Source organism: Ranitomeya imitator, chromosome 2 (genome assembly GCF_032444005.1).
Source record: "Ranitomeya imitator isolate aRanImi1 chromosome 2, aRanImi1.pri, whole genome shotgun sequence".
In the NCBI taxonomy this organism is placed as follows: Eukaryota; Metazoa; Chordata; class Amphibia; order Anura; family Dendrobatidae; genus Ranitomeya; species Ranitomeya imitator.
The window spans coordinates 25,538,293-25,552,651 of record NC_091283.1 but is presented as its reverse complement, the minus strand read 5'-3'; the positions used below and the strand labels follow the sequence as shown (position 1 = coordinate 25,552,651).

The 14,359-nt window shown below is 43.7% G+C and overlaps 1 protein-coding gene across 2 annotated transcripts in view; it reads left to right on the top strand.

Annotated features, from left to right (window-relative positions):
* LOC138661490 (class I histocompatibility antigen, F10 alpha chain-like) overlaps positions 1–14,359 on the top strand; it is a 103,968-nt gene that overhangs the window by 9,862 nt on the left and 79,747 nt on the right. Inside the window, exons 4-7 of one of the 2 annotated variants that reach the window (XM_069746203.1) lie at positions 1,268–1,537; positions 4,663–4,752; positions 13,130–13,159; positions 13,438–13,483. The exons of the other annotated variant lie outside the window; for it this stretch is intronic. Of the exons in view, the coding sequence (XP_069602304.1) occupies positions 1,268–1,537; positions 4,663–4,752; positions 13,130–13,159; positions 13,438–13,481 (434 nt within the window). The 3' untranslated portion in view covers positions 13,482–13,483. The remainder of the gene's footprint in view (positions 1–1,267; positions 1,538–4,662; positions 4,753–13,129; positions 13,160–13,437; positions 13,484–14,359) is intronic. 2 annotated transcript variants of the gene reach the window in all.

Sequence of the window (14,359 nt, the reverse complement as noted above, 5' to 3'; positions counted from 1 at the left end):
TATGTATGGAGTGGGATGAATCTGCATGTATCCCAGATGGATTGTGCCGTGGATTTGTTTCCCATTTTGCTGCGGATTCACAGCAATATCTGGGGCTTTTTCTTTTTCAATTAAGTTTATGTCATGTCTGTGTCAATGTTACCTCAATAATTATGAAGTATGTTGTAAGATGGCCGCCAGACGAATCCTTGACGGGAGATATGGGTCATCCTGGCTATTAGCTACGGTGATGTGATCTCGGAAGCATGCTCCAGCACATATAGTGCTGAGAGAGTTATTAGGCCATTCCAGGGCCAGGTTTTACGAGCGGTCATATGAGATGGGTGGGAATGACCGCTCACATATCCCAACCCCAGGGGCATGGTTTGGCAGGTAAAATGGAGGCCGAATCTCTCATTCAGTGTCTGTGGCTGGAGGTGTGGAGAACCTCCAGTGTGTGTTGCTAAAGACACTGACCTAATAAACTTGCTGGGACATTTCAACAATACCGCATTCCGTGCCTACCTCAACCGCAGCCGAATGAGTACAGGTCTCTACAATGTATATGGACCTGATTGCTCCGGTCATTTTAACTGTCGTCAATAGATACTAACTATTGCTTATCAGATCTATTATTAAACAAGACCAGTCACTTGCTTAAAAAATTGAGTCAAATACCTTGTAAAAAACCTCTGAGCTCTCCTGACCCTGTAGGTATTTTCCGTTTTGCGCTGCGTCACTTTATTGCAGAGATATTCACGTTTGTTTCGTCTGGAGCACAGCATGTGACGTTTCTGCTTGCTCTTCAACTGGGCATGTCTTCTGAGTCTTCTCTAGGGCATGTGCTTTCACCCCTTTCCCCGAGATGCTGTTCTGATCTAGCAGTCACAGACATTGCTGAACTGTGATTTGCAGGGAGGGTTGAAACTGCAAACGCCCATGAAAGACTCTGAACAAACACCCAGTTGAACGACTAGCAGGGATTTCACATGCTGCTCTTCAAAAGCAACAAATGTGATTATTTTTGAAATGGAGCGACACATTGCAAAATGGAAAAAGAAGTGACAGAATCAAGGGCACCCAGGGATCTTTACCAGGTATTTAACTTAATTTTTTTGAGCAGGTGACAAATCCTCATTAAATGTTTGTATGGACCCCATGCCCATAACTAGTCCTCATACTGTTCAATTAAGAGTCTATACACTGTATGATTGTAGCTGTGAGGAATTCTTTGATGCCCTTTGTTTATCTGAGGGCTACTTATATATTTTATGCCTTTTACTCTCAGTTCGGCCCCAGGTGAAAGTGTCCGGTCAGGAGAAAGGAGACGCCATGATGCTTCACTGCCAGGTGTACGGATTTCACCCCCGACCTGTGGATGTGAAGTGGATGATCGGGAACGACGAGGTTCACTCATATGAGACAACACGTGTCCTCCCCAATCCTGATGGCACCTATCAGATCAGGGTCAGCGCTGAAGTGACCCCCAAAGATGGCGACAGATACTCCTGTTATGTGGATCACAGCAGCCTGGAAAAGCCACTTGATGTAAAATGGGGTGAGCCTTTTCTCTAAAGGGGTATACCTCAAACGTGACAACTTTCTGAGCTGGGTTTCTGGGAATTGCCTGTTTAGGTTGTGCAAAGTGTGCATTTTAAATTTTTCGGTGACAAACTCCCTATTTCAATACTATGCCCATTCCCTGAACCCTCAAACCTTATTATCCGCCCCTGAATATAGGTCTGGATACTAAGGATCCATCATCAGACCAAGAGTCATGCACAGGAAACAGGTTAGACAGCTTTTACTAGAAATCAACTATTTAACTAGTCAACGTGTCAGATAAATTATCAACTGGATGTCAAGCAATAAGAAGACCACTGGACTCCCAATGAACGAGTCTGCCATTATCACCACCACTTTGTCTCGACAGTAACCATCACCCGCCATCGGCTGCGACTTGTCCGAAGTAGAAGAAAGAAGCACAAAGAGCAGATATGGCCAAACATAAGAACAAAGACATCTCAATAAGGGCAGGACACAAGGCAGCTATTGATGAGGCAGCTGGAAAGATGAAGCTCAGGGTGTCCATGGGGCTTAAATTAAAGTATTATTCCCCCAAAACAAATCAGGATCTGGGATACCTTGCTGATTACTGGAGGTTCTACCAATGACACCCCCAGCAAACTTGAGATGGGGGCTCTGCAGTCTTAACTGGTGTGTAGGTGCACCATGTTTGGCCTCCACTCCATTCATTGTCTGTGGAGCTGCTGGATAAAGCGGAGTACAGCGTTCCACTATCTCCAGCGTCCCATTGACAATGAATGAAGCAAAGGTCATATACTGTGCACCCAGTATTCCGACCACCAGCAATCAGCTAGTTATTCCCTATCAAATGGATAGACAATAACTTGTCATTTAGAGATAATCTTTATCATATGGAGGATGCTAGCAGATACATGAGGGGGTTAAATATGGAGCCCAAACAGACTGTACTATCAACAGCAGAAGAAAGGGAGGTAGGAACTGACACCGGCGTCCTGCTGCTTGGCCGATGTGTGGCCTAAATACTGTACATGTCATACATCACCTGCAATGTTTTCGCTGTGACTCCCGACCCTTCTGTGAGTTCTGTCTAACAGAACGCTGCAGCCCATCGATGGCCAATAATCTGAAGGCTCAGACAGGGAAAATATACACTGCTGAAAAAGATTAAGGGATTACTTAAACAACGCAATGTAACTCCAAGTCAATCACATTTCTGTGAAATCAATAAGTCCAGTTATGAAGCACCGATTGTGAATAAATTTCTCCTCTTGTTGTGCAAAGGAACAGGCAGCAGGTAAAAATGATCGGCAATTAGCAGGAAAACCCCTATAAAGGCTCTGCAGGTGGTGACCACAGACCATTTCTCTGTTCTCATGCTTTTTGGCTCTTGTTTTGGTCACTTTGCATTTTTACATTGCTCTCATCCCTAGAGGTATTGTACTGTAGCATGAGGCGGTAATTACAACCCACAGAAATTGCTCAGGTAGTGCAGCTCATCCAGGATGGTACATCAATGCGAGCTGTGGCAAGAAAGGTTGCTGTGTCTGTCAGCACAGCGTTCAGAGCATGGAGCAGATACCAGGAGACAGACCAGTACACCAGGAGATGTGGAGGGGGCCGTAGGAGGGAAACAACCCAGCAGCAGGACCGCTACCTCCTTTGTTGTGCAAAGAGGAACAGGAGGAGCAGTGCCAGAGCCCTGCAAAATGACCTTCAGCAGGCCACTAACATCCATGTATCTGCCCAAACTGTCAGAAACCAACTCCATGAGGGTGGTATGAGGGCTCAACGTTCACAAATAAGTGTCATGCTTACAACCCAACACCATGCAGGGTGATTGGCATTTGCTAGGGAACATTAGGATTGGCAGATTTGACATTGGCATCTTTTGCTTTTCATGGATGAAAGCAGGTTCACACTGAGCACATGTGACAGACGTGACAGAGTCTGGGGACACCATGGGGACCATTCTGCTGCCAGCAACATCGTTCAGAATGCCCGTTTGGTAGTGGGTCAACAATGGTGTGGGGAGGCATTTCTTTGGAGGGCCGCACAGCTCTCCGTGTGCTCGCCAGAGGTATCCTGACAGCCATTAGGTATCGGGTATATGAGATCCTCAGACCCATTGTGAGACCATATGCAGGTGCAGTGGGCCCTGGTTTTCTTCTGATGCTTGAGAATGCTGTGCCTCATGTGGCTGGAGTGTGTCAACAGTTCCTGCATGACGAAGGCATTGAAGCTATGGACTGGCCAACCCATTCCCCAGATCTGAGTCCAATTGAGCACATCTGGAACATCATGTCTCGCACCATCCACCAACGTCACGTTCCACCACAAACGGTCCAGGAGTTGACTAATGCTTTAATCCAGATCTGGGAGGAGATCCCTCAGGACAACATCCGCTGCCTCATCAGGAGCATGCCCAGGCGTTGTAGGGAGATCATACAGGCACGTGGAGGCCACACACACTACTGAGCATCATTTCCTTGTTTTGAGGCATTTCCACTAAAGTTGGATCTGCCTGTAACTTCATTTTCCACTTTAATTTTGAGCATCATTCCAAATCCAGACCTCTGTGGGATATTAGTTGTGATTTACATTGATCATTTTTATGTTTTTTTTCCTCAACGTATTCCACTATGTAACGAATAAAGATTTACAACTGGAATACTTCAGTCAGTGATATCTAGGATGTGGGATTTTAGTGGTCCCTTTATTTTTTTGAGCAGTGTACATTGTCCCATCTCTGGTCTCCCCATGAATTGATTTGGGAAGGTAATAGGTCTACGCAGTCAATGGAGAAAGTTCTTCCATCGGCTTCTTGTTCGCTTATAGATTTGTTCTTGTATTTCCACGTTCAGAGCCCCAGACTCTCTATCACTTCTGTCTGGTTTTATCAGTTTAGTGTTTCTTTAGCTTCACGTTACTTATATGGATAATTGGAAAAACTTTCCACATTTATGAGAAATTTGGTCTCTTAGTCTTGGGGATGTCTCGCACAAATCTTTCATGCCCACAATGTGTCACCGTGCAAGAATAATTTATTATTATTATGTGTCAGTTTTCTGTTCCTTTATGTGATTATCATGTAGGAATCTCTCATGTGTCCGTGCTCTTATCATTTCTTCCTTTCAGAACCAGCGCAGAACTCGCTCCTGACTGTGCTCACCAGTGCTGGGGTCGCCATCCTCGTTCTCGCAGGTGCTGGATTCATGATATACAAAAGTAAGTGTCAGGAATAAAGGGCTCTATGCGGGATGTCATGCTGCTGGAGATCTGCGTCACAGATACACAATAACACATACTATATGATTATTGACTTTAGTCCCTTAACCCCTTCACACCGCAGCCCATTTTCGTTTTTGCATTTCTGCTCCCTTGCTTCCCAGAGCCACAACTTTTTTATTTTTCTGTCAATATGGCCATGTGAGGGCGTATTTTTTGCGGGACGAGTTGTATTTTTGGTCTACACCATTGGTTTTACCACATTGTGTATCGGAAAACAGGAAAAAATTCCAAGTGCAGTGAAATTGTAAAAAAAGTGCAATTCCTCAACTGTTTTTTGGGGTTTTTTTTAATACCATGTTCATCAAATGCTAAAACTGACCTGCCATTATGATTCTCCAGGTCATTACGAGTTCAGTGACACCAAACATGTCTAGGTTGTTTTTTATTTAAGTGGTGAAAAAAATATCCAAAGTTTGTTAAAATGATTAAAAAAAAATTGCACCATGTTCCGAAACTCGTAGCGTCTCCATTTTTTGGGATCTGGGGTTGGCTGAGGGCTTTTTTTTGCGTGATGAGCTGACGATTTTATTTATACCATTTTGGTGTAGATACGATCTTTTGATAGTCCGTTATTGCATTTTAATGCATTCTGGCATCTAGACTTTTTCTTTCGCTATGTCGTTTACCGATTGGATTAATTATTTTTATATCGATAGATAGGGCGATTCTAAAGACATTAATACCAAATATGTTTATTTTTATTTTTTTATTGTTTTTTTTTTTTTTAATTGGGCGAATGGGGGGTGATTTAAATTTTTATATATATTTTTTTTCATTTTCATATTTTTAAAAACTTTTTTTTCACCTTATACTGGCTTCAATAGTCTCCATGGGAGACAAGAAGCTGCGATCACCCGATCGCCTGTGTTAGACACAGCAGGGCTTCAGCCCTGCTCTATGTAGCAGAAATACTAACTGGCTTTGATCGCCGACCGCTGGGAGACGCTCATAGCAATCCAGCAATGCCAACAGGCGACCCCCGGTCATGTGACACGGGCGCCGATGGGTGGGATTAGTGACGTACTTCCAAAACAGCTGACAAGTGCCAGGAAAGATTTGGGCTCAGGCCCGGAGCCCACATCAAAGGGATGGACATGACATGCGCAGTACATGGACGGCGCATGTCGCGAAGAGGTTAAGGATGCATTTTTTTCCTCCTCTTGTTCCATAACTTTACTTTTCCATTCTCAAAGTCATTTGTTTTGTTTTTGTGCAGGATAAGTTGTAGTTTTGAAAGACACCATTCGCTTCACCATATAATGTTTTGGAAAGGGGAAAACATTCCAAGTGAAATATATGCAACTCCACCATTGGTTTTATGTGTCTCATTTTTATGACGTTCATTGTACAGTAAAACTGACCTGGGAATATGATTCTCCAACTCACAACGATTACGGCGATACCAAACTTGTATAGTTGTTTTTTGTTTGTTTGTTGTTTTTTTTTACCTTTTGGTGATTAAAAATATCCTGGCCTTCATATAAAATATTTGGCTTGAGTTGTGATTTCCTGAGACCCGTAATTTGTTTTATTTTTCAGTTGATGGCGCTGTGTTAGGCATTGTTTTTTGTATATTGAGCTAATGTTTTTATTCATACTGTAAGAAAAATTAGTGAGAACTGAAGGGCACAGGCAACATTTTATCTCTATATCAGAGGTGTAGATAAGCCCAATGTCACGTTTCCCCTATCAGTGTGTCTGAACACAGTGAATGAACCAGGGTGTACAGGGTCTTCATCCATGTGTCTCCTTTTTGGAGTAATTACCTGGCTATTTAGCTGTCTCTCTGCGTAAAGGCCCCTTCACATTAAGCGACGCTGCAGCGATACCGACAACGATCCGGATCGCTGCAGCGTCGCTGTTTGGTCGCTGGAGAGCTGTCACACAGACAGCTCTCCAGCGACCAACGATGCCGGTAACCAGGGTAAACATCGGGTTACTAAGCGCAGGGCCGCGCTTAGTAACCCGATGTTTACCCTGGTTACCATCCTAAAAGTAAAAAAAAAACAAAACACTACATACTTACCTACCGCTGTCTGTCCCCGGCGCTGTGCTTCTCTGCACTCCTCCTGCACTGGCTGTGAGCGTCGGTCAGCCGGAAAGCAGAGCGGTGACGTCTCCGCTCTGCTTTCCGGCCGCTGTGCTCACACAGACAGTACAGGAGGAGAGCAGAGAAGCACAGCGCCGGGGACAGACAGCGTTAGGTAAGTATGAAGCGTTTGTTTTTTTTACTTTTAGGATGGTAACCAGGGTAAACATCGGGTTACTAAGTGCGGCCCTGCGCTTAGTAACCCGATGTTTACCCTGGTTACCAGTGAAGACATCGCTGGATCGGTGTCACACACGCCGATCCAGCGATGTCTGCAGGGAGTCCAGCGACGAAATAAAGTTCTGGACTTTCTTCAGCGACCAACGATCTCCCAGCAGGGGCCTGATCGTTGGTCGCTGTCACACATAACGATTTCATTAACGATATCGTTGCTACGTCACAAAAAGCAACGATATCGTTAACGATATCGTTATGTGTGAAGGTACCTTTAGATTGCTGCCAATTGTAGCTTTGCAAAAGAGGTGTGTGTGTGTATTCTTTGTGCTCCTAATCTTGTATTCTGTTTTTTGTTGCTAGACTTTGGATTTGTCTTTGACCTTGCGTTTGCCTAGCTCTTTTGTTGTGATCCGCTACCTTCACCGTCACACTCAAGTCTTGTACAAGGTAGCAAAACATTCTTTTGTCCCTGCTATGAGATCATCTATTGAAAATATATTTTGCTTTAACTCTTGATTTCCCTAACATTTCACTCTTATTTATACAAAATATATCCCAAATGTCCATAATACTAACGCAGTCTTTCCCACGGCTGGGCTTTTCAGGGTTTGCCATCATCCTGGTAGCTGGAATACTCCTGATAAGAGGTTTTATCAGTTATGATAATTCTCTCAAATGGTTCCTCATCCTGGTAAATGATGTTAATTATAGTGGTGTTAATTAGTCTCTGGAGACGGTCTCTAATGCAAGGTATACATCAACATCTGCAGGTCATCAATATGGCTGCTATCACGCAGCGAGGCATCAGTAGCGAGGTAATTAGTCCGCTCTATGTGCCGACCCATCCTTCCAACAGGATTGTAAATGGATCATTTATCTCTGAGTTTTCCACAAGTTCCTCAGACAGGGATGTCAGTCCATCCAGGGCTTTGGTTATACTACCATCTGGGGCTTGAAGACACAAAAGAGCACAGTGAGGTCAAAAATACTCTGTTGTAAAAAAAAATCACAGTAATAAGCAAGTGCTAGTCAAAAGATGGAAAAAACAGGGTATTTAGTTGATACGTTTTTTTTGCAAAAAAATGTATACTTAGCTGCTCCACCAATTGTCAAGGTATACCCATATAGAGCAGTCTGATAAATGCACGCATCCCTAGCGGTCAGCGCTCGTTTGCACGTATTAGCTGGTTGATCCTGCCAGTAGCATATGCTTGTCTCAAAGATTAAGCCATGCACGTGTAAGTACACACGGACGGTACAGTGAAACTGTGAATGGCTCATTAAATCAGTTATGGTTCCTTTGATCGCTCTAAACCGTTGACTCGGAGAACTGTGGTAATTCTAGAGCTAATACGTGCAAACGAGCACTGACCACCAGGGATGCATGCATTTATCAGACTGCTCTATATGGGTATACCTTGACGATTGGTGGAGCAGCTTAGTATACATTTTTTTGCAAAAAAACGTATCAACTAAATACCCTGTTGTTTCAAGTTTCTTGGTGGTGTGTGAACAGGTTCCTACAGACTTGTTCAATGTGCAAGTAGCCCATGTGTTTCTGGTTCTACCATCTGGGGCGGTATTATTGGGGATAAAAGTACTACAGTAAGTTCCAAGCAATTTACACACCCCACCTTTTTCTGCTAGTAAAATATCAAACACCATTCGATTCTGCCAGGTCATGAGGGAAATTGGACCCAATTGTTCTGCAATGCCTTTTACTGCATCTTGTTCATGATTAACAAACATCTGCGGGTTATAATAAATGTAATTAATCCAGCACACATTTTTGTTTATTGTAGCCCACCAGTACAGGAGAGACCCGAACCCCACAACTAACTGGTTTCTATCTTTAAACTCATTTGGAACCCCTCTTGACCGTGGCGTAACTACAGACTGATGAGCCTCAGTGCAAGATTTGGACTGGGCCCCATCCTGTCCTCCATCCTAGTATATATGTAGCTCATCCTGGCCCCATCTTGGCTTATATCTATGCCCTCCATTCTGGTACAGTATATACGTACCTCATCCTGGTCCATCCTGGTATATATATATACTCCATCCTGGCCCATCCTGGTATATATATCCCTCATCCTGCTGTATATATATACCCCCCATCCTGGAATATGTCTCCCATTCTGCGGCTATACTTGAATGCATAAAAAAATGAACAATTATACTCGCTTACCATCCGCCCCAACGCCGCGTGGCGTCCTCTTCTGAAGCCGGCAGCTGACTTCAGAGTGCAAGCTACAGGAGCACGTGACGCCAATGCCCTGAGTCCCGAGTCACGTGCATGCTAACGTCAGCTGCTGGCCTCTGATTGGCTGATTGTGTGTATTGCCGAGCACAAACCTGCCGGATTTCTGTGCCGCCATACACTTCAGCTGTATGAGCGTCCGAGAAAGCACATTTAGGTGAAGTTTGCGCTGGTATTAGTGGGCCCCTCACTCACACGGGCCCAGCTGCAGTAGTAGCCTCTGCGACAGTGGCCGTTAAGCCCCTGCCTCTGGGGAGCCCTATGTCATGTATGTAACTTGGGCATGAAATGACCCACCCTAGATGCTTCTTTTGGACCTGTGCTAGTCTTTCAACAAGGCCTCCTTCCTTTGGCCCAGTGGGATCCACTGTCAAGAACAGGTGGGAAATCATCAGGAATTGTGCCAAGGTCCATCCACTCCTTTTATTTGGTCAGGAGGATGGGTCTCAGTTTCCTGTCTCCCCACAGACACCATAAATCGGCCCTTGAGATGGTCTGATTCTCAAACCACCCAGTAGACTACCTTAGTTGCCGCCCGTTTCTGTGAGGTTTACAGAATAGTCACAGAAGTCCTTGCCAAGCATTTTTACATTTCTCTGATCATGCATGTGTATTTTCCTGGGTATGCCGCCACCAGCGGGGACACATCTCTTCCCTTACCTGGTGGATGCAACAAAACTAAGGTTTTACATCAGTCAGGGGTGGAGGCATTAGAGTCTTTTTACAGCGGTAAAGTGCGTTGCAGACCCTCAGGATCATTGTTCATATTTAACTGAAAAGGTTCAGACCCCAACTGGGGCTTAGCTCATGTGCAGGCGATAAAATTAGTTCTTGCTATAGTTTTCGCAGTGTACTTCATCCATACTAACCATTTATTTTTCTCTGTGTACCCTTAATCTGATGCTTGTTTATCCTTATACTTATCGTAAGTTCATAAGAAAGGATTATCGGCCCTAATTCTTCTTGTACGTCTACCCAAGTTCTAACGTTATCAGTAGTTTATGGCAGTCATCAGATTCCGTGCATTCTAGCTTTTCATAATGATCTTGAACCTCTGTTGTATCCGATCCAGGTTCGTTCCACCCACAATGTATTCAGTACCCATAATCTTTCCCCGTAGTCCATATGACATGTGACCAACTCTTACACCAGACTAATCTTGGGTTTGATGTGGCCACATAACTTACATACTTATCTGCCCATGTGAGCTTCGCTGCATCTTCCCTTGTTTCACAACTATCCTTTATCAGAAATCCACCTCTACTGTAGATGTCTCTCCCCAATGACAGGTTATTGTTTCTTACCAACATCCCCATAAGCCCTTGGGTGTGGTATATATCTTCCTTGGAGACAAAGTATTATCTCCAGAATAACTGCCACCTGTCTAAACCCCATCACCTGTCCCTGTCTCTCTTTTTTTAGTTGGTTTCTTGACTGAGGTTGAGACGAGTCCTCTCCGTCATGGGTTTCGGATTATATTCCCTAGTTTCCAGAACTAGTCCTTATTCCTTCCTCAGGATAACGTTCTCATGAACTTATCGTGCACGGGGAGTTATTTATTCCTGCACTCTTCTCACACAGACAATGGATTGACCCTAGTTCCCAGAACTAGTCCTATTCCCTCCTCGGAATAAGATATTTTCTCACCGTAGCTTCCAAAGATACTCTTATGTGCTTGCTTATAAAAAGAGAACAAGTTGATTTTTTGTCTACCTTGGTTTTGATGAAACCGTCCTCTCAGGTCTAGAACCCGTCACCCTCCCGGTGTCCAGAGAGACTGGTCTCGTTTTACGGCAATTCAGCCAGAGGTCTTAGAATAAGGAGCCTTTGGCACCCCGTGCACGGTGTCACCCTCAACCCTGAAGGGCGGGAGAGATCTTGGTTTGAAGGACCAAACCCGTGCACGGTGTCACCCTCAACCCTGAAGGGCGGGAGAGATCTTGGTTTGAAGGACCAAACCCGTGCACGGTGTCACCCTCAACCCTGAAGGGCGGGAGAGATCTTGGTTTGAAGGACCAAGCTGTAAGAACAATTATCTCCCAAATCACGGTATCATCTGGAACAAGGTGGTTTCTATTCTTAACTTGCAGCAAGTGGACAAAAAACATTGGCTATAAGCGTGGTCTGACATCTGATACACCGTCAGACCTTTTATACTCTTACAATACGATGGATAATGCAAACATACTTGTCTATTCTTTATTGGTCCAAAATCTACGGTATATGCCTAAGCAACTTTCTCGGAATTCAATAAACATAAAGAGTGGCTCATATTGACGATGTCCTCCTCGCATATTTCAGCCGTTATCTCACAGGCGCAGATAAGCTCATTCTTGCACAAGGTCGCAAAACATTTTTTTGTCCCTGATATGAGAACATATATTGGAAATATATTTTATTATAACATTTAACTCTTGATTTCCCCAACACATACCAGTTTCGGGTGTATATAATGTTTTGATCAGTTTTTATTGCTCTTTAGGGGAAGGTGAAAAATAGCAATTCTGGCATCTTGATTTATTTTATCTTCACTCAGTTTGCTTTATGGGTTAATTAATTTTTTACATTTTGACAGTTTGGACATTTACAGATGAGGCAGCACCAAATATGTTTATTTATTTTGAATGTCTTTATTTTCAGATAGGGGAAAAGGGATGATTCAAAATTGTATTTATTTTATTTCTTAAATACGGTATTTCTTTTATTACATTTTTACAGATTTTTTTTTTAGTTCCTACATATGACTTGAACTGACTTCAGTTTTGCATTATATAGTGAACATAGCAATCAGCCCTTGAGCCCTCGCCATACATCTGCACCCAACCTCTGATGGAGGAATACGTCACAGGTCAACAATGGTCTGCAGTAAGCTGATGAGCTCCCCCTAGTGGTGGCTGCTTACAAGCCGAATGTTGGCGCTAACAGCAACGGCCAAAACAAGCTCCGATCGCTCTTGCTTAACCATTTAGATGCCACTATCAATCACTAATTGCGGCATTTATAAGTGTTGGTTGTGATCATGTAGTGCTAATGCCATGGCAGCTATGAGCCTACTGAACCTATCCGTCACTGTAATCTTTGGTTTCCCGTAAAGTCCAGCCTGTGGCCGGCCTGCATAAGATGTCAGATTCACAATATGCTGCAACACTGAGGAATGACAGTACATAGAATAAGCAATCAGACAATGTCAGGGTCAAGTCCCCAAAGGGAACTAAAAAATAAATTACAATTTTTTTTTAAACAATTAGATAGATAGATGTATTACCCCTCCCCCAAGCCTCTCGCTGTATGTTAAATGATAAAAAAAAATTGAAACTCCAAAATTGGAAATTTTTTGTGGCTGCATATCCCTCCATAACTGCAATAAAAGTCAATCAAAACCTTGAACAAAACAAAAACCACAGCTCGTCAGGCAAAAACCGAGCCCTCACCAAGCTACAGTGACAGAAAAATAAAAAAAATTATGGGTCTCAGAAAAGTTGAAGGAAAAACTGGAAAGCGCAAAACAAAAAATTGCTCAGTTATATAAAGGTTAATAATAATTTTTATTCACTGGACTTTTCCTTTAACCCTTTGGATTGCTGCTGCCCCTGGTGGAGAAATGTGGTATTACATGGCTCTTCTGTTGTAGTCCTATATGAGCACTCAGGTACAGGAGGGATCCCTGGGGCTCTCCGGGTGCATCGTACAGTTTGGGACAATTATCCCATCATTAGAACAAGAAGGGGCCATTATTCGTGTTTGTGGAGGAAGTTTTCTGTTCCTAATTCTATTTCCTCTTATTTCAGAAAATAAGAGGCGTTACACGGCGGCCAGCGGTGAGTATACTGGGACTTGTCACTACTTGTGATATTTAATAAGGAGACTCAGGTATCAGCCATAAATCTGGGGGTGGAGGGGGTAGCAATTTTTTGGGGATCTCTAAAGAGTTGTCCCTGTGTCCTGAATGATTCCTCTGCTAAGGCTTGTGGCCTATAAAGGGCTGCAGGCTTCCATGGCGACCTCCTCACCTCTCCTCATCCCTGGGCATTCATGTGACCATAGCACTAGTTGTGTCCTGTGTGTATATAGTATTAACCCTTTTGTCTTTTCGCAGCTTCGGACGTCTCCTCAGACTCCAATACATCAGTCACCGCCTGAGTGTGAGTATCGGTGATTATTATCACATTACACATTTACCTTCCCTAGCAGGTGGCGGACACATCGCCTGGTGAGGAGCCGCCGCTGTTTTTGTCGTGACGGTGTTGAGGTCCCGTCAGCTGCTTTTCATTGGTGAAATTTAAACCTTTTTACGTCTTTATGACCGTGCGATTTTTTTATTTTTGTACTGTTTTTTCCTCCCCTTCTCCCGAGAGTCATATTTTTTTATTTTTCCATCCATTTAACTATTTTTGGTGACACGAGTTATAGTTTTGTACAATCCCATTTCTTTTATCAAATAATGTGCTGAAAAACGGGAAGAAATTCCTACGGCGCTGAAATGGTGAAAAATAGCAATTCCACCATAGGTTTATTTTTTGTTTGCCAGTTTATGGCATTGATTGTGACCCGGATTTCCCAGGTCGGCACGATTAAAGGGAACCTGTCACCTGAATTTGGCGGGACCAGTTTTGGGTCATATGGGCGGAGTTTTTGGGTGTTTGATTCACCCTTTCCTTACCTGCTGGCTGCATGCTGGCCAAAATATTGGATTAAAGTTCATTCTCTGTCCTCCGTAGTAGACACCTGCGCAAGGCAAGATTGCCTTGCGCAGGCGTCTACTACGGAGGACAAAGAATGAACTTCAATCCCATATTGCAGCCAGCATGCAGCCAGCAGGTAAGGAAAGGGTGAATCAAACACCCAAAAACTCCGCCCATATGACCCAAAACCAGTCCCACCAAATTCAGGTGACAGGTTCCCTTTAAGGCGATGACACCTTGTATCTTGTAGGGAGAAGGGTTTATATTTATCTTTTAGGTTTGCGCCACATTTTGTGAGATCTGCAGCTTTTTTTCTCCTTCTCGTGGTCGGACCTG